The sequence below is a fragment of the Emydura macquarii genome, unplaced genomic scaffold (assembly GCF_026122565.2).
Source record: "Emydura macquarii macquarii isolate MOO-44397 ecotype Brisbane River unplaced genomic scaffold, CSIRO-AGI_Emac_v2 contig_3295, whole genome shotgun sequence".
Taxonomy (NCBI): Eukaryota; Metazoa; Chordata; order Testudines; family Chelidae; genus Emydura; species Emydura macquarii.
Window position 1 is genome coordinate 7,751,159 of NW_027133432.1, and position 18,294 is coordinate 7,769,452.

The 18,294-nt window shown below is 40.8% G+C and overlaps 1 protein-coding gene across 3 annotated transcripts in view; it reads right to left on the reverse strand.

Annotated features, from left to right (window-relative positions):
- IBTK (inhibitor of Bruton tyrosine kinase) overlaps positions 1-18,294 on the reverse strand; it is a 113,301-nt gene that overhangs the window by 20,752 nt on the left and 74,255 nt on the right. For 2 of the 3 annotated variants that reach the window (XM_067532646.1, XM_067532647.1), the window contains 2 exons: positions 11,939-12,031; positions 6,403-6,561 (listed from right to left, as the gene is read on the reverse strand). In XM_067532646.1, coding sequence (XP_067388747.1) covers positions 6,403-6,561; positions 11,939-12,031 — 252 coding nt within the window. Of the gene's footprint in view, positions 1-6,402; positions 6,562-11,342; positions 11,399-11,938; positions 12,032-18,294 lie in introns of those variants that run through there. The other variant, XM_067532648.1, reaches the window with a different exon arrangement.

An 18,294-nucleotide genomic window follows, 5' to 3' on the forward strand; every position in this document is an offset into this window, starting at 1 on the left:
TATTGGCCAGCTGATGTCCAGCGTGTGGAATGTGGCTTCTTGTGGGTTCGCATGCAGTTTTGGATAGAAGACAGGTAAGTGGATGGGTTGATTAACATGAAATTCTGAGGCCATTTTTGGTAAAAATTTTGGATTGGGCCTAAGAGTGACCTTATCTTTGTGGAATATCATGTATGGTGGGTGGGCCATGAGTGCACTAATCTACCCTATTCGCTTGGCTGATGTGATGGCAACTAAAAATGAGATTTTCATCGACGTAAGTAGCAGTGAACATGTCGTTAATGGTTCAAATGGTGCTCTAGGGATGGCCCTTAATACTAGATTTAGATCCCATGGCATTGTTGGGGTATGTATCATAGGGAATACTCTTTGTATCCCTACTAAAAATCGTTTTTACCACAGGATAAGTAAATACCGTAAATTGATTGATCTTGTCATGGAAAATAGTAATTGCTGCTAGATGGACCCTCAGTGAACTATTTGATAATCCCGATTTTTTAAGTTCTAGGATGTATTCTAGAATGATCAGTATAGATGCAGCTGTCAACATGATTTGTCTTTCTCTGCACCAAGATTCAAACCTGTGCCATTTTTTAAGGTAAATTCTCCTAGTTATTGGTTTTCCACTATTCAGTAATATCTGTCTGACTTGTTCCGAACACTCTAACTTATCTTAACTTAGGAACCACGCTGTTAGATGCAGGTTGGATATCTCAGGGTGAGAGATCCAGCTTCCATCCTGTGAAAGGAGATCTTGCTTCTGGGGAAGCGTGATTGGTTTGTATGTGGATAGATTGAGTAGATCTGAAAACTCGTCTGCCTGGGCCACGCTGACACTATCATTATGACCGTTGCTTTGTCAATCTTGACAGTTTGGGGTATCATGGATATGGGCGGGAAAGTGTACAGTAACCCTTTGCTCCAATTGAGCAGAAATGTATCACCCATTGAGCCTGTTCCCAGTCCTGCTCTTGCAGAATAGGTGACACTTGCGATGTTGTTTTGTGGCGAATAGGTCAATCATCGGATGATCCCACTGGCAAAAGATGTTGTGTAGAACTTTGCACAGGATCACAAGTGGCAGATGAACAGCGAAGTGTCTGCTGAGGCTGTTTGCGGTAATATTTTGTTTTCCAGGTAGGTATGTCGCAGATATTTGGATGTTGTGTTGTATGCACCAATTCCATAGTGTTATTGATTTTGCTGCATAGTGACCGGGACCTTGCTCCCCCTTGGCAACATGGAACATGCATGCTATATTGTCCATTATTATTCTTATTGATTTGTTTCTTAACAACAGTAGAATGTGCCGACATGCATTGCAGACTGCTCTGAGTTCTAACACGTTTATGTGCAGGCTGGTTTCGGGTTTTGACCACCTGCTTGTATTGTGTGAATGTGCAGATGTGCTCCCCAGCCTGGGAGAGATGCATCTGTCGTAATTATAAGTGATAGTTGAGGTTGAGATTGTGAAAACTGGATTCCGGACATCATGTTGTTTTTGTGGGTTGTTTACTATACACCAAGGCGAGCCATGCCTGGAGAGCTCGCATATGCAATTTGGCATGTTGGACCACAAATGTAGTGGCTGCCATATGTCCCAGAAGTTGCAGAACGACTCAGGCTGTTATTGTTGGACTGACCCTCGCTAATGATGTTAGGTCTGTGATAGCCTTGAATCTGGGTCTTGGTAATGATGCCCAGCTGTCACTGCATTCAGATCTGCGCCTATGAAGTCCAGTTGTTGTGTGGGGTTCAAAGTGGACTTTTCGGTGTTTATCTTGAGTCCCAGTTGTTGGAATAGTGTTATAGCTTGGACAGTGGCTTGTCTTGCTAGGATTTTGCTGGATGCTTTTATTAGATAGTAGTCTAGATATGGGAAAATTGTGATTCCCTGTTTCCTTAGATGTGCTGTGACTACTGCGAGCACTTTAGAGAAAACCCTTGGTGCTGTAGAGAGGCCAAATGGCAGCACCTTGTACTGGTAATGGTTGCCAGACACAGTGAATCTTAGGAAGTGTCTGTGAGCAGAATGGATTGTAATATGAAAGCAAGCATCTTGGAGGTCAAGGGCTGAGAACCAGTCCCCTTGTTGCAGTGCTGGTATTATGGTGGATAATGTGACCATCTTGAATTTTTGTCACCTCATGAACTTGTTTAGATTTCTTAGGTCTAAAATGGGTCTCCATCCTCCGTTCTTTTTCTGTACTATGAAGTAATGGGAATAAAATCCTTTCCCTCTGCGTTGTGAAGGTACATGTTCTATTGCCTCTGTTTGCATGAGATGATCTATTTCTTGGTGCAGTATTTGCCCGTGAGTTGGATCCCTAAAGAGGGATGGGGAAGGGTTGTGGGTGGGAGGAATAGATATAAATGGGATAGTGTATCCCAAATTGATGATTTCTATTACCCATTTGTCTGATGTAATGCTTGACCAACTGACATGGAATTGTCGTAGGCAAAATTCAAAATTTGTCATGGATGACTCTGGCACTGCTTGTTGATTGGGGTTTCTCAGACCCTTGACCAAAACCTCAAAACTGCTGATTGAGCAATGCAGATTGAGGCCCGGAAGTTGTCTGTTAAGATGTCTGTCTATGTCTTCTCTGTTTTCCTCTCTGTGAATCATATTATCTGTACTGTTGGTGAGACAAATATCTCTATGTATACGATTGGAATCTATACTGCCTTCTCTTTATTGCAGGTGTATAAATTCCTAATGTTCTCAAAGTAGCTCTGGAATCTTTCATCGAGTGTAAAACCTTGTCTGTCTTTTCCAAGAAAATTGAGCTTTATCAAATGGGAGATCTTCTATTTTTGTTTGTAGCTCTCTGGGAAGAGCAGCCGCGCACATCACTATGGCCATGGCTGTAGTTCTGACCGTCATATCCGCTATGTCCAGGGAAGCCTGTAGCGAAGTCCTCACTACGAGCTGTCCTTCAGTAAGTAAAGATTTATATTGCTCTCTTTTATTCTCAGATAAATCATTCATAAACTGGACTAGCTTTCCATAAATGCTGTGATCATAATTGGAGAGCAGGGCTGAGTAGTTTGATACTCTTATGAGTAGAGTTGACGATGAGTAGACCTTTCTTCCTAGCAGGCTGAGCCTTTTCCAGTCCTTGTCCTGCCGTGTTGATTTGTAATTTGTTTGCTTTCCTCTTTGGTTTGCCACATCTGTCACTAGTGAATTTGGAGGTGGATGAGTAAATAGGAATTCTATCCCCTTGGCAGGATGTAGTATTTTTTATCATTCCTTTTATTGGTAAGAGGAATGGTAGCTGGAGTCTGCCATATTGTGTTAACTGGTTCCATCAATGCCTCGTTCATAGGAAGTACAATTTTTGATGACGTCGTGGTATGTAGAATTTTTAATCATTATGGTGAGATTCTGTGACCTCTTCCAGGGGAATTTCCAGTTCTTGTGCAACTCTCTTGAATAGATCATTAAATTGCTTCGGGTCATCCACCGGTGTAGGCATGGGTGGAATGACAGTCTCATCTGGTGAGGAAGATGAGTCATGAGTTGGAAGAGATGTTTCTTGTTCTGTACTTGTGTCTGCTAGTTGTGTAACCTCCACTGCCTTTGTTGATATGGTTGGGGAGTGATGGTCTATTCAGCTTCTGTCTACTCATATGAGAGCTAGTAGGTCTGCTGTATGCATTGTCATTGCCAGACCAGGCCTCCCAATCATGCCATTGCATGTGGTATGGCATATGAGGTCTAAACCATGGGGGCCCATGCCATGGATATGGCCTGGTGCACTTTCGAGGCATATATCCAGGTGCCTGTACTGATGGTCTGCTGGGGGAGGAGTGTTCTGAGGAAAATTGAGCTTCCTCCAGATCACTGTCATCGGTGCTGAAGGAGTGCACTGGGGAAAAGGCAAAATGTCATAGGCAAAATGTATCAATGATTACCCTATGGCTGATTGTAGAGCGGATGTTATTGTCTAGTGATGTTGTTTGTGTGTTCTTTTCAAGGGCAGTGCCAATGTCAGTGCCAGGTTTGACATCGGCTCCTTGGTGGCAGTCGATGCCAACTTCAGCAGTTGTTGGTGCTGAGCTCGGTGCCATGTCCCTGCTCGGTACCGAATCATTCCTAGGTGCCGCTCTCGGCGCCACGGACTGTGGCGGTGCCGTGGCTGGTACCATTGACTGTTGGTCAGACAGTTTCTGCACCAAATCCTTTTTCGGTGCTGTGTCAGAGGAGTGGTCTTTTTGTTTGCTCCCTGACTCTTCACCTGGACATCTCAAGTCCTTGCATGGTACAGCCCGAGTTGTACCTGAGGGACCTGCTGCCTCTTTGTACTTCGTGCTGGGGATAGCTTTTGGGGTAAGCGTCTTTTCTTTGACACAGTTGTTTCTTGAGATGATGAGCCGCTCTTTCTCAGAGTACGCTCTGAGCTCGCAGTGGAAGGCTTGTCTGGCCCCAGGTCAGAGAAGGGTCTGAGGGATTTTTCCATCAGAATAAGCTTTAGCCTCAGGTCTCTCTCTCTCTTGCCTCGTTCTGGCTTTCAAATTCCCGCAGAGAATGCATTTCTGTGGCATATGAGTTTCCCCTAGGCAGTGCACAGATTATGAGTGGCCATCTGAGACTGATATTGGATCCTTACACAAGATGCATCTTTTGAAGCCTGGAGAACCCAGCATTTCATATATCTAATCCTATACTACTAACTATTAACCACTAAACAAAAAAGAAAGGCTAAATCTGAACTTTTGTTTTTTCCAAATGCACAAAAACTTATTAAAACTAACTAAAATATGGACTTTAACTAATTTTGTTCACTATTATTCTAGGTAGGACGAGAAAACTTCACTGCTGTTGGTGCTCTGCCTTGGACCATGGATGGCTGAGAAGGAACTGAGTGGGAAGGATCGCGCGCACGCGTGTGCTAGAAGACACGCCAATGGCACCACGAGATGGGAGCTGCACGCACGTGACCCAGACAAGTACTGCTAAAAGATCTCCAATTGAGGATGTGAGACATGAAGACAACTAAAGTGGAGTACCCACAGGGACATCACTCGAAGAAGAATATTATTGTAAATTACTAATGAAGCCTTTAATCCAAATAGGATAACAGTGTACAAACTGATTTTTACCACATGCAACTGATAGTAAATGTAGGGAAAGAGAGCCTCAACTCCAAATGCTCACCCTTTTTCTACCCACCTATCTGGCTTCCATGAAACAAAGGGACAACAAGAGGTCAGCAGAAACTGGAGAAGAGCAGCGAGGCTACGGAAGCTACCTTCTACCCTTTGCTGCAGAAGAGTTCCCAAGCAGGGGCTAAAGTCACGGAACAGAAAGAAGCCAGCACTACCTTATAAGTTATCAACCCAGTTTCTCTTTATGCACTACTCAAGCAGCTGCCTGCTTGCAATGATTCTTATCTGCATCCATAGGAGCAGAAAGACAGATACTAGTGGATCCTTCTCCATCTACTATCCAAGAAGGGATCACTCTAGTAAATACAAGGAGGTAGGGGTGTCAATGGGGGAATGATAAAAGGAGAGTTGGGGGAAAAAGAGAAAGATGAACAAATAGGGAAAGAACAGTAGAAGGAAAAACAGAAAGAGCTCAAATCTGGGAAAGGAAAAACTGTAAAGTTTACTGCAATTTTTTTTTCAAATATAATACACACAAAGTCTCCATTTTTGTTCATCATGTGAGGAACATTGCTACATTCGTATTTAAAGGAGCCAACTGGATTTAAATTAAATGGTTATATTTCAGTTCAGTTCAGTTAATTCTTTGCACAGATCATAAACCAGTTCTTTTATCTAATCATACAGTGACAGGAAACCACACACGCATGCACACACATGAATGTCAGTGCTGACTGACACTTAAAAATAAATTCCAAGTAGTCTCTCCCATTGTGAAAAAATCCCAGCCTCAACTCCCCAGGCCCCTCTATTCAACTCTTCTCTTCTATTACCTTCTCTTCATCTGCAAACTCATTCAATGTGTCATCTACAACCTCAGTCCTAAATTATTCTACATTAATGCCATTCTAGCCCTCTCAGATCTGATTTCCACCTCTTACTCTTTAATGAAACAGCTTTCACCAAGAACCTCTTCTTGGCCAAGACTCAGGGCTTGTACTATGTCCCCATGCTTCTTGGCCTATCATATCTTTGACAATGTTGATCATACTCACAATATAGACGATAATGGTTGTGGCCATTAGGGTACATGAATGTTGAGCCACAAACTCAGCATCACCAACCACAACTCCTGTTTAAATTTTTAAGAACCCTAAAATGCTGTACAAAAGTAGAAACACTATTTTCTTTTAACTGAATAGAAGTTATGTCATCTTAAAAAAAATACTGCCCAAGGGGAACCATCAACACTGAAACAAATAAACTGAGTTAAATAAGATGACTTACCAAGCACTCCCTGGTTTTGTAGCTTTCATAGGTGTAGGAGACGTGCCTGTAGTTGGAGTAGTCTCCAGGCTGTTTGTAACTGGACCATTATCCTTAGCCGCCATGGCAATCATTTTTCTTTGCTTCTGAGAAAGCTTGATTCCATGAGAAGCAGGTCTACTATAAATTAAAATGACAATTGGAAAAGAGAAAACTCAATTGACTTGATTTAAAAAACTAACCTCAAAAAACAGGTTATTTACCAGCACCATTATTCAAGTGTTGTCTCTACATATTCACACTGTAAGCACTGGTGCCTCTAGTGTCAAGTTGCATACTCTTCTGAAGAGCAGTGTCCTTTGAGGATACTCTTCCTTCCCTCCCCTTGCAGAGGATCCCTACAGTATAAAAAGCAAGGAGTGACCCAGAGGTCTTTCAGTTCCTTCTGTAGTTCAGTTAATTCTTTCCCAAGACTCCAATGAAGTGTGGAAGGCAGGCAGGAAGTGTCAATATGCAGAGGCAACACTAAGCGTTAACAGCTGCTGGCAGTAATCTCTCTCCCTCCTTTGAGTGGCCTCTGCATAGTCCCATTTATGCAAGACTAGAAAGCAGTACAATCTTATGTAAGATGGGATGAGAGTTCAGGAGAACACTGTCTTCAGAACTAGCAAAAGGAACATCAGCTCTGAATAACAGATCAAGATTGTTAGTGACCAAAAATTTCTCTCCTGAATCAAGTCTGACAAAGCACATAGAGATGCACATGTAGCATCTTTGCAAAAAGATGTGATGAAAATAGTGAGCATCCATCTAATGCTTAAATAAATGAGAGTGCTAAAGTATACCTTTATTTCCACAGGTGACCAAACACCTACAGAGTCATAAAAGACATGAGAAAGATGCTTGTAGGAAGACAGACAGACTAGGGCTGGAAAGATTAAATTACAGAAGATTTTTTTTTTTAAATTGGAAACTGTGGTATAGATATGCTTCCATATAAAACTCAGCTTATGAAGAATCAGCCATCTGATTCTGGTCATATTTACAGCTTTGAACAACCTGGTCATATTTACAGCTTTGAAGAGTGCCCTTTTCCAAAGGACATGGCAGAAATGATGTGCACGTGTGAATCAGAGCAGAGATCCTAAGAGTTTTGTGAAGGAAAGATTTCAATCTCATGGCAAAGGAGATTCATGCACCTGAGGGACTAGCCCAAGGACATCTCAAATAAATCCATCCATTGCAGTACTGCTGATACAGCCAGAGTGTTACCACAACAAAGCAAAATATCCCAAGCAGCATTACCAGTATACAGAGTAAGCCTTCCATAAACTAGAGGATTGTACCATTCCCCTATGCATATGACAGTAGTTGCTGAAATCACAGCCAATTCAGTCTGGTACAACTCATACAGTTCTTCAAATGTTCAAAGTGTAATATATCAAAAGCATGAGAAGAGCATCTCAGATTCACACGCTTCAGTCGCTGAGATGGGGAAACTGATATTTACTGGAGTTGGTTTTTGTCTGCCTGGTTTTTCAACAGGATCTACTAGACTTCAGAATAAACTTCCCCATAAAGCATCTCAGCAATCCAGAAGTCAGGCTCAGATGATATTTTTTGTCTTAGATTTGGGTTAAAAGTAAGGAGAGTGAAAAACAGGATTAATATTACTAACATCAGACCTAAGATGTCCAAAGAGGATACAGCCAAGATCAATTAAAGTGACTGACAATTTTTTGGATCCATTGTAAGTGACCTCCAGATAGATCTCCTGAACCAATGGAATGAGAGGGAAGAATTCCAGATGCCAGCAAGAAAGGGTATGACACTGGGTTTTGTTTAACCCTAAAGTAGAACTGGAGACAATAGGTGTTCGAACTGAATTAAAAGACTTAGCAGGGATATCCTCAGTTGAGAATCTGAAATTTATAAGTTAAGAATTTTTCCATTGGCCGTTGTGATTACCTGATTGCAGGTTCAGATAAGTTTACAAAACAATATGAGAACATTTTTGAGATACCTAGTACAGATGACCAAGTCCAATTAGGATAAAAGCCTATAGAGTTCTTTATAGCACTATAGCAGAATAGGTTTGAGGCTAAAGTGCCAAAGATGCAGCTCCAAGAAGCCCAATATGACTGGAACTAAGACGTTAATTGCAGAGGGGTCAGGAGTTGCATCCATTTTCCCCACTCCCCAAACACACAAAAGCTGCTCTCTGGAAACTGAGAGATTCCTGTCAATATGCAGTTGATCACACATAAATAGGAGAAGCATTCAGATCTGATGATCCAGGGTTGGCAGGCGATAATGAAGCAGACTGCCAACAGTGCTAGATATTTGACACCAAACTACATTAACTTAGATGCATCAGGGGATTCTATTTTCATTAGAGCTAGGTAGAGAGCCACTACAATTAGCAGTTCACTGAAGTCATCAGTGAAACCAGGGACATTAGTGCCATCGGTATTGGGCAAAACTTCAAAGCAACTAGTTCACTAGTTTTCAAAGGTAGCTGGATTATCAGCACCGGACTTTTGACATGGATGGAACTGAGGACCTAACACTGTCAATGTTAGCACTAGACTACTTCAAGCAGTAAACTGCAAGATCGTCAGCACCAGATTAGGTTCAACCAGATTAATTCAAGGACTTCTGTTTCTTACCGAGTATGCTAGATCCTTCCTGAGCTAAATCACCAGGGACTTGGACACTGCTCCAAGACAGATAAAGAGGCACTTAGGTGAACAGCTATCTTAAATCAATTCTGGACTTAATGCCACTTAGTCAACTGGACTAGTGGAGTCTCCCCTCATTAGCAGAGATGTCTGAGAAACCCCTCTCACTCTGCGTGGATCCAGATACCAGTGTTAGTCACTCACTTTTTTTTTTTTTTTTTTTTTTTAAAAGGACAGCTGCCTGATAATTTAACTAAACAAAAATAGTCACAAAGGGGGTGGGTGGGAGGGGGGAACCATAAAGAGGATCCTGAGTGCAATGCAAGCTCTCAACACTTTCAGCAGTTAAGAAGAAACTAAAAGGCAACTGGGCCACTCCCCTTTTTTTTGTACTCCCAGAGAACTCCACGATGGAAAGGAGGGAGGGATACATCCCAAGGGACACTGCTCTTCAAAAGAGTTTACACTGACACAAAAAGTACCAATAGCACAAAGTGGAATATGCAGAAGCCACTCAATACATTAGAAATCTATATGTTGGGTGTTTTCTTTTTGTTTTTTTTAGGGTGAAAGAAGTCTGTTGCTTGATTTTGACTCTTCCTCTTTACCATGCATTCTAATTTACAGTGGAGACAGAAGACTACTATTAAATCCATCGAACTGGAAGAGCACAGGCAGCAAAAGCACACACTGTAGCTACTATACGTCATTCCCAACTTGTAACTGACCACTTCTGTGAGTAAACAATTCAGCCCCCACTTAATTTCTTGGCTCTTTGCTGAATATGGTACCAATTATATCAGTTGTTGGTGTGTCATGCAGATACCTATCCACAGCTAGATTAAGACCACAACCTCAATTCACTTAGAGGTGGTCTACACTACACAGTTAGGTCAACATAAGGTAGCTTATGTCAAACTAATTATGTCAGTGTCTACACTACCGCCTTCCTCCCACAGATGTAAGTGCCTTACTACAGCAACATAACAACTCATTTCTACAAGAGGTGTAAGGCTTATGTTGATGTACTTAGGGCAACACAGTGTCTGTATAGACACTGCGTCCCTTACATTGGCTGTTGGCTGCCCCCTGCTCCTCTGGAGAACTGGCGACTGGACCCCATTCTGGGCTGGAAGCCAAAGCAGCTTCAGATGCCATTCCCAGCTGAGAGCCAGGGTGAGAAGCCTGGGCGGCCCCCATCCCCACCCTCCTGCCGGGAATGGGGCAGCCTTGTCAATTAAATTGACGAGGAAGCCTGCCTGGCAGCTTCCCCCAGCTCCCAGCGGGGAATGGAGGAGAGGGGGCAGACTGCTCCCAGCACCCCACACTGCCCGTTAGGTTGGTGGAAGTGCTTCTGGTGAGGACGCGCATGACTGACCCAAAGAGGGTAGTGTGGACATGAATGCGGTGGCTGTAAGTCGACCTAATATAGGTCAACTTACATTTCTAGAGTAGACATACCCTTAGCCAACATTAATTAGCATTTAGATGGCTATTAGAACTAATGACCTAGTTGGCACTTTAGAGAACTTCTACTTACACTGGTGTGAATCCAGTGTTGCCCAGTGAACTTCATCCACTGCTAGCCATACTGTTTCATATGTACTACTTCCAACATCCACATAACATACTTTTTACAAGTACTGCAGTAGCACTGCATTGTGGATACCTATCCTACAGCTCCCAGCAAAAAGTGCACAATGGTAAGCAGTGTATTAGTATCGTTAGTGCTACAGTAAAAATATATTCCAATTAAAACATGCATAATGTATGTATATATTGTAATATATCCAGTATATAATAATCTTTATTTTGTAATATATAAATTTCATTTCCAATTGTTGGTATTTGGTTGCTAATCCCAAAGTTTAGTCCAGTGCCTTTCCAGACTGGCATTCACTTATTTGAAGTAAGAAATTTACATGACTCCCTTACATTTTCTATGAAAGAGTAAAAAAATGGATCAGTGACAAGTAGTAAGTCTATATATAATGTGTTATAGTGAGTGGAGCGGGATGGGGGGGTTAAAAAAAGAATATTTGACCTTGAAGGGCATGGGCATAGAAGGAATAAGAAATTCCTCCAGATGTTACACTTTCATGTTGCTCCTCATAGCAAGATGGTGGAGGCTGCCCAGGATGTTCCTCTTTCTCTGATTAAAGCAGAATCATTGAGCACTGCCACATGTGGGCAATGAGGCTTCAAAAAACACTAATGCCATTTTTTTGTTTGTGTGTGTGCATTTTTGTTGAGTGTTTCCAGTCTGAAGTTTGGCTTTACCATGAGTTTTGTTTCCAAAATGCATTTCTTATTTCCTTCTATCTTGTGTATGCTCCCTAGAATCAACAGACAGGTGTCACTCAGGCATGTATGTGAGCAAAAAAACATCCTGCAACATTTTCAGTCTGCACTGAAATCATCTCTCCCACCCACACCAGTGGTTCTCTTTGGGAATATGACATGCAGATGGGGGAGACTGGAATAGGTGGGGGGAAACAAATGGTACCTGGAAAGCACCAGATGGGAATTCAGATTATTTTTAAATGGGGATGGATAGAGAGCAGAGAGATTGGCCAGCTAGGCCACTGATCCCACATATAATCTGTTATTTTACTAATCTTTCCTTTCGTGCCTCCAGAGTCCAATAAGAGGTTTTGCACTAACCAGTTGAGTCAGGCCACAGCAAGACAGAGATGTACATTTTAAATGTATGCACAGAAATGCCATAACAAAATGAATAAACAAAGCTGTGCAAACACAAAAGGGATATATTTTTTTCTTCTTTTAAATCTTAAACCATCTGAACCACTAAGTAAATCCATAATGGCCTATTCTTCAACATCTCTCTTTTTTATAGAGTTTGGTTTTTTACCAACCCTGCATTAGTCTTTGGCATAGTTCCACGCTTCTGCATATTTTCTTCAAGTTCCATGATCATTCTTAGATCTACAGCAGGAGGGCTGGCAGGGCTGAATGAAAAATAAAAAGTTACCTTTCAAGGCATTCATTTTTACTTACATTCCACAGTTTTCAATCTTTGCTTAAATCTTCTAAGTCATACTTAAATTATACATCCGGGTACCATCATATGTCTATTTCCTCAATTATGGCAAACCTCAAATAGAATGTTTCTGACAAAAAAACCCTTGTTATATATGTATATATACAGAATATACAAAAATACTTCCAAGATTCATTACAATGTGAAACAAAAGAGGTAAAGTGTGATTACTTTTAAAAAGCCATTGTAAATAAGATATTAAAGCTAGATACTTGTTTAATAATCGTCTAGTAGCTTAAGTGTTATGGAGGCACTGATCACAACTCCACAGTTAAGGCAGAATTCCACTTCGCACTTAAAGAAGGGATTCAACCTCATTGTTCATATGGAAAATATTTATTATCTCGCCCCGATTTACAGCACTTACTCTGAGTACAGTGTGAATTTTCTGAGAATTTACAAGTAAATCCTTTAATTTAGGAGATAAAATTAATTTAAAACTAGGTAATTTAAGAAATTTAGCATCTATCACGTTTCTACAAATGATTTTAGCAGAACAACACAGACACTTCAAACTTTCCTTATAGTTAAATTAAAACTTTGTATATAAGATACATTTGAAGAAATTAGTTACGTTATGATTGTTGAATTTAACTGCTACAATTATATAAGCTACAAACAGGCTCAGTATCTCTTAATTGGGGCCACCATGACAGAGGTAATTCAGTTACCACCATCCCTCTCTAAAGCTGATTTGTATGCAACAATGCTAGTGGTTTTAATGAGTCACTGGTATGAGAAAAATTGGACACCTGTATGAAGGACTCTTATATGTAGGATAACTTGGCCCACTTGTCACAGCTCCTTAAAAGTTCCACAGCCATGGGATAAGCTAGGGCGTTACTGCTTGAAAGGTTCCCCATGGCAGTGCTGTCTTTGCTCCACTGTGCTTTGGCAGCACTGCCAGGGAAATGAGGCAGGAACACATGGGGAGCCCTTAAAATCAGAGAAACATGGGCACCCTGGGACACAGCTCTCCTTGCCTCCCTTCAGATAGCATAATCTGATACAAGCATGCAAACCAACTGCACGTCAGTGTGGCCTTTAATTTGCTGCTTTGTGATCCTATGGCAATGCAAAGCAGCTGCAAATCCAACTTAAATAGCTTGTGTAGGCTGCTTTGATGACCCAGTGACTTTCCCCTTAAAAGGTAAAACATTTAAAAATGATTGAAGCTAGATATTTTTAGTGGCTTGAAGATATGTACTATCACTTGGTCGCACTCCTTCAGTTTCTCATTTAGAGTTTGTGTACCACATTTAATAATTTTTAAAACCTAACATAATTCCTAGACAAAAATTATGTTGAGATGCAACTACAGTTGAAAGTATGTATCAAGTAACTTAAGAACAAAAAAAACATTACAGGGATGTTGTAATTATCCCAAAGCCAAGTGTTACAAACCCAGGAAAGAAGTGCACATTTAAAGATAACCAAACAAACCTTAAGTATGCTCTACACAGTGTAGTCATGTGGGGGAGGCGGAAAAACAAATGAAAAAACCAATGTGTCTTCAAAAATCAGTTTAAACTAGTCTGGGATCACAAACACCAAATGCCTTAATCACAATTGCCTGGTTACTGCATGATATTACTATAAAGGTAGAGTTAAGATTGCTAGGTACCTTAACTGCAGATCTTTTATCTTAACATATCTGTATTTCTTTGACGTGTAAGACCTTCACTTTGAATATCCTGGGTTTGTGGATAATTACAACATCCCTGTTTGTTTATCCCTTTAAAGTACTGATAAAATGGGTTTACAGTTGAGACTCTTGAACAGTGTTTTGCGTGAGAATTTTACACAAGGCCTTATATAAAAATTTGTCCCAACTGATAAGCAAAGACAACAACAATTTTTGCTAATGGTTTCATTCCTAAAGGAGTCATAAGGAGGAAGAAGGATCCCTTTTGGGGGTGGGAGAAAAGTCTGAGTTTCTCTCTACCCCTGACATTATAGTGTCCATCCCACTGCATGAGAAAGAAGGCTGTCTTCAGCATTATGCTTCCATCAGATAGTGCTACCAGACAGAGACATGAAGCATCCCATCTCACTGCAATCCTCGCCTAGGACTCATGGATCTGAAATTTGATCTTGTATTTATATATGGTTGGGAATATCAGCTTTCTGCATTAATGTAAATCCTTATACAAGTAGGTTATATTTTGTGTGTCCAACTTGTAAATTGCTAATGTAAGCAGTTCTAGTGAGCATGTTGTTGGGAAACAATTATTATGATTAACCCCTGTCCCTACATCTCTGTGTGAGTATGATAATACACACAGTGAATAACGATACTGAAAATATAAATATGAAGAAATATAAATATAAAGATGAATGATACTGAAATATAAAGATGAAATATAAAGAAAGGCAACATATTGTGCTGGAAGATTTTAAGTAAAAGTACACAAACATGTAACCCTTTTACTAGGAAAACCCAGAGGCAGCAGGGTGACACAAAAACAGAATGACATAGAAATTGAATAAGCAGCAAAAATTGTGTAAATTGAAGCTTGCACATGTGTACTGTATGGGTTGCCTAAAACAAATGCTTAATGCTGATTGGGGAAAGGTTAAAAATATGTAATGAGGAAATGTATAAAAAAGACTCAAGTGAACAAGGACCAAACTGGAGGAACAGGTGACTAAAAACTGAAGGAAAAGGACTGAAGAATTAGACCAAAGGTCAGAGGCAGCAATCATGAAGTATAGGGGAACTTCCTGGTGCCCTGGAATGTGGTAGCTTGGGACCCCTAACAATATCATCCTGTATATCACCTGGCATAAATGTATGTTTAGAAACCATAAGTGACAATAATTCTGTCTGAAATTGTATAAAGGCTGTCACGCTAGCTGGAATGGGGGAGGGGGCATTTATTATATTATTTAATATCAGTATGTCAAAATCATAATAATTCATATAAGATATGCCATCAGGTACTGTTAAAAAGGCTATAATGTGCTAAGTAAGATGATAATGTTTATGTTCATGTGTTATATGTGTAATGGAAGTTATGGATATGGTTGATATATCTGTATTTCAAATTGTGCTGTGTCTGGGCGATACAGCACTAGCCTGCTTAATGACCCATTAAAGAAATTCACAGGTACAATGGGCCCAGGGGGAGAAGCCAGGGATATACCTGATGAGTCACCAGGACTTACTCATGTGACTCTGGACTCCATCTTATTCCTGTAACTTTCCACAAGTAGCTCGGCAAAGGCCAAAGGACATAAAAGGCAGCTGCACGACAACCATTTTGTCTTCAGTCTGTCTTCAGTCTTCACCTACCTCTGGATCAACTCATCTACAACTGAACTGAACTTAAGCAGTGAAACAAAGGACTGAGACCCATCCAGTACACCAGAGGGACTATAAAAGCCTGCAAACTCCACAATTCTATTAGAAACCTGATATATCAATTATATGTGTCTGATTGCTTTAATCCTTTAACACTCTATTATAGTTTGTTTCTTTCTTTTTATAATAAACCTTTAGTTTTAATTACCCAAAATACCACGCTGCTAACCCTCCATTCTGAAGGAAATGGCAATGAAATTAACATTGTTTTCGTCTACTCTAATGTCTGTGCCTCGTTTCTTTCCATGCTGCCAGATGTATTTCCAATCCCAATGTGCTAGGATCCCACATTTGCCCCATTCAAATCCCTCTAACAGGCTCACATCTACTACAGGGCCTGCAAACCCACATCAGTCAAATCTCTTCTCCACTCCGACACTATATTAAAGGAGAGGAGAGGAAAACATTTTTCTAACACTTTCCTCAAGATCTCCAGTACTTCTTGCTTTATCTGTATCTGTATTTGAGATAGCGTCCCTTTTCTGTGGATCTTACTATCTTTTGGGCAGTGTGTCAAGCACACCAGTAATGCTAAAAACCAAATTCTTCAGAAAACCACAGGAATTTGGAAATTAGACAGCCTGGGAATCAACCACCAAGTGAATTTGAACACAATTACAGGTAAACAATTTCCTTTTGAATTGAACACTGATATGTATAACCTATTTATATTAGAGGTATTACATTATTCTCCTAGAAGAAACATGGTCAACCTTAGCCACTGGGGTCATCTAGATTCTAAGTAATGTTAAAAAAGGTCTGCAAAATATGGAAGAGAACATAATTCTTATTGGCCCTGATAGGGTTTTCCCCTGACTTAGATATGTCACTTCTCCATTGAAATTAAAATAAACTCTCCCATCTTGAAGTCACCATATATCAGTTTCATCAAAAGTGACTCATCTTTGTAGTTATACACATCAGACACACACACACACACTCAAAAACTGAATGTGTGTTCACCAGCAGGCTCTGAAGTACCTACATGGGTATATAATTTTTTCCTGTTACCTTCAATTTTAGGAAAATCTGTACCTTTGATGAAGGGCACATTTACTGCATAACATGTATTCACAGATTCTAAGGCAAGAAGGGACCACTGTGATCATCTAGTTTGCCCTGCATAACACAGGCCATAGTTATTCCCTAACTTAATTCCCATTTGAGCTAACCTTTTATCTTTTAGAAAAAACATCCAATCTTGATTTAGAAGTTGTCAGTGACGGAGAGACCACAGCAGCTCTTGGTAAACTGTTCAACTGGCTAATTATCCTCACTTAAAAATTTCCAGTCTGAATTTTTCTAGCTTCAACCTCCAGCCATTGGATCTTGTTATACCTTTATCTGCTAAATTGAAGAGCCCATCATCAAATCTTTGCTCCCCATGTACTTACAGACTGATCAATTTATCCTTTAACCTTCTCTTTGTAAAGCTAAACAGACTGAGCTCCTTGAATCTATCACTATAATTAATCATTCTTATGGCTCTTCTCTGAACTCTCTCCAATTTATCAACATCCTTCTTGAATTGTGGGCACCAGAACAGGACACAGTATTCCTACCGCAGTCACACCAGTGCCAAATACGATGTAAAATAACTCCCTACTCCTACATAACATTCCTGTTTATGAATTGAAGAATTGCATTAGTCCTTTTGGCCATAGGGTAGCACTAGAACCTCATGTTTAGCTGAGTCTATAGTCCTCTGATGACAGGAATAAGACAAAAGATCTTTATCTCGGAAAGGCTAAGGTCTTCCTTGCTTCCTCCTCTGAGCCAGAGTGTAGAGGCCCAGAGACTGAATCATCATTCCAAAGACTTTTAAATAGTGATGCATCTCATCAGTTTTTGAATGTAAAAAGATCATAGCCCTCAAAAAGGTAGGTCCTTCAATTGTAGACTGGACCTCTTTTGGAATGCTGAACAGCTACAGCCATGATGTGCTATACATATTAACTATACCACTATGTTGCAGCACAGTCAGAAGCATTCAAAGAGGCCCGTAACACTCTTCACCACCAACTGACCTTCTACTGAAGTTGTCTTCAACTCATCTCTGGAGCTCTGATCCAGTTTATCACTTAATTGCAGAATTTTATCCCACTGGGCGAAGTAATATTTAGACAATAGAGTCAAGTTAACTGGCTAAATGGATCTGTAGTTCTTTCAATCTGTCTGCTACAGCGATGAAAAACTGATTCGATTTACAAAAGGATTTGGTTCGCTCTATATAAAAAGCCAGCGCCTATCTGACATTCAGGGAGTGGAGACTACATTCCCTGCTGCTGACATGAAGCTTTGGGAAGAACACTGGCAAGAAAATCTCCTGACTAGTGTGAAATTGAGAGACCACATTGGGCAGGAAAGCCGGGTGCAGGCATAGCTGCAACTTGTCCTTATGAAATACCGTATATGGGGGCTCTCAGGTCAACACCTTGAGTTCAGACACTCTCTTGCTGAGGTAATAGCGATGAGGAAGGCTACCTTCCACGAGAGGTACAACAGAGAACACGAAGCTAGGGGCTCGAAAATGGGGCCCCACCAATTTACTGAGCACCGGGCTAAGGTTCCATGCCAGGATTGGATGGCGCACTGGAGGGTAAAGTCTTTCTAAGCCCCTTTCTCCCGGATGGAAGGTGGAGATAGCCACCAAGTGCACCTTCACAGATGCAACCGCCAAACTTAACTGCTTTAGGTGCAGTAGGTAGTCCAGAATAAGAGGCAGTGGAGCCTGCATTGGAAGAGTGCCCTTTTGTACCGACCACACCGAGAACCTCGTCCATTTAGCTAAGTACGTGGCTCTGGTG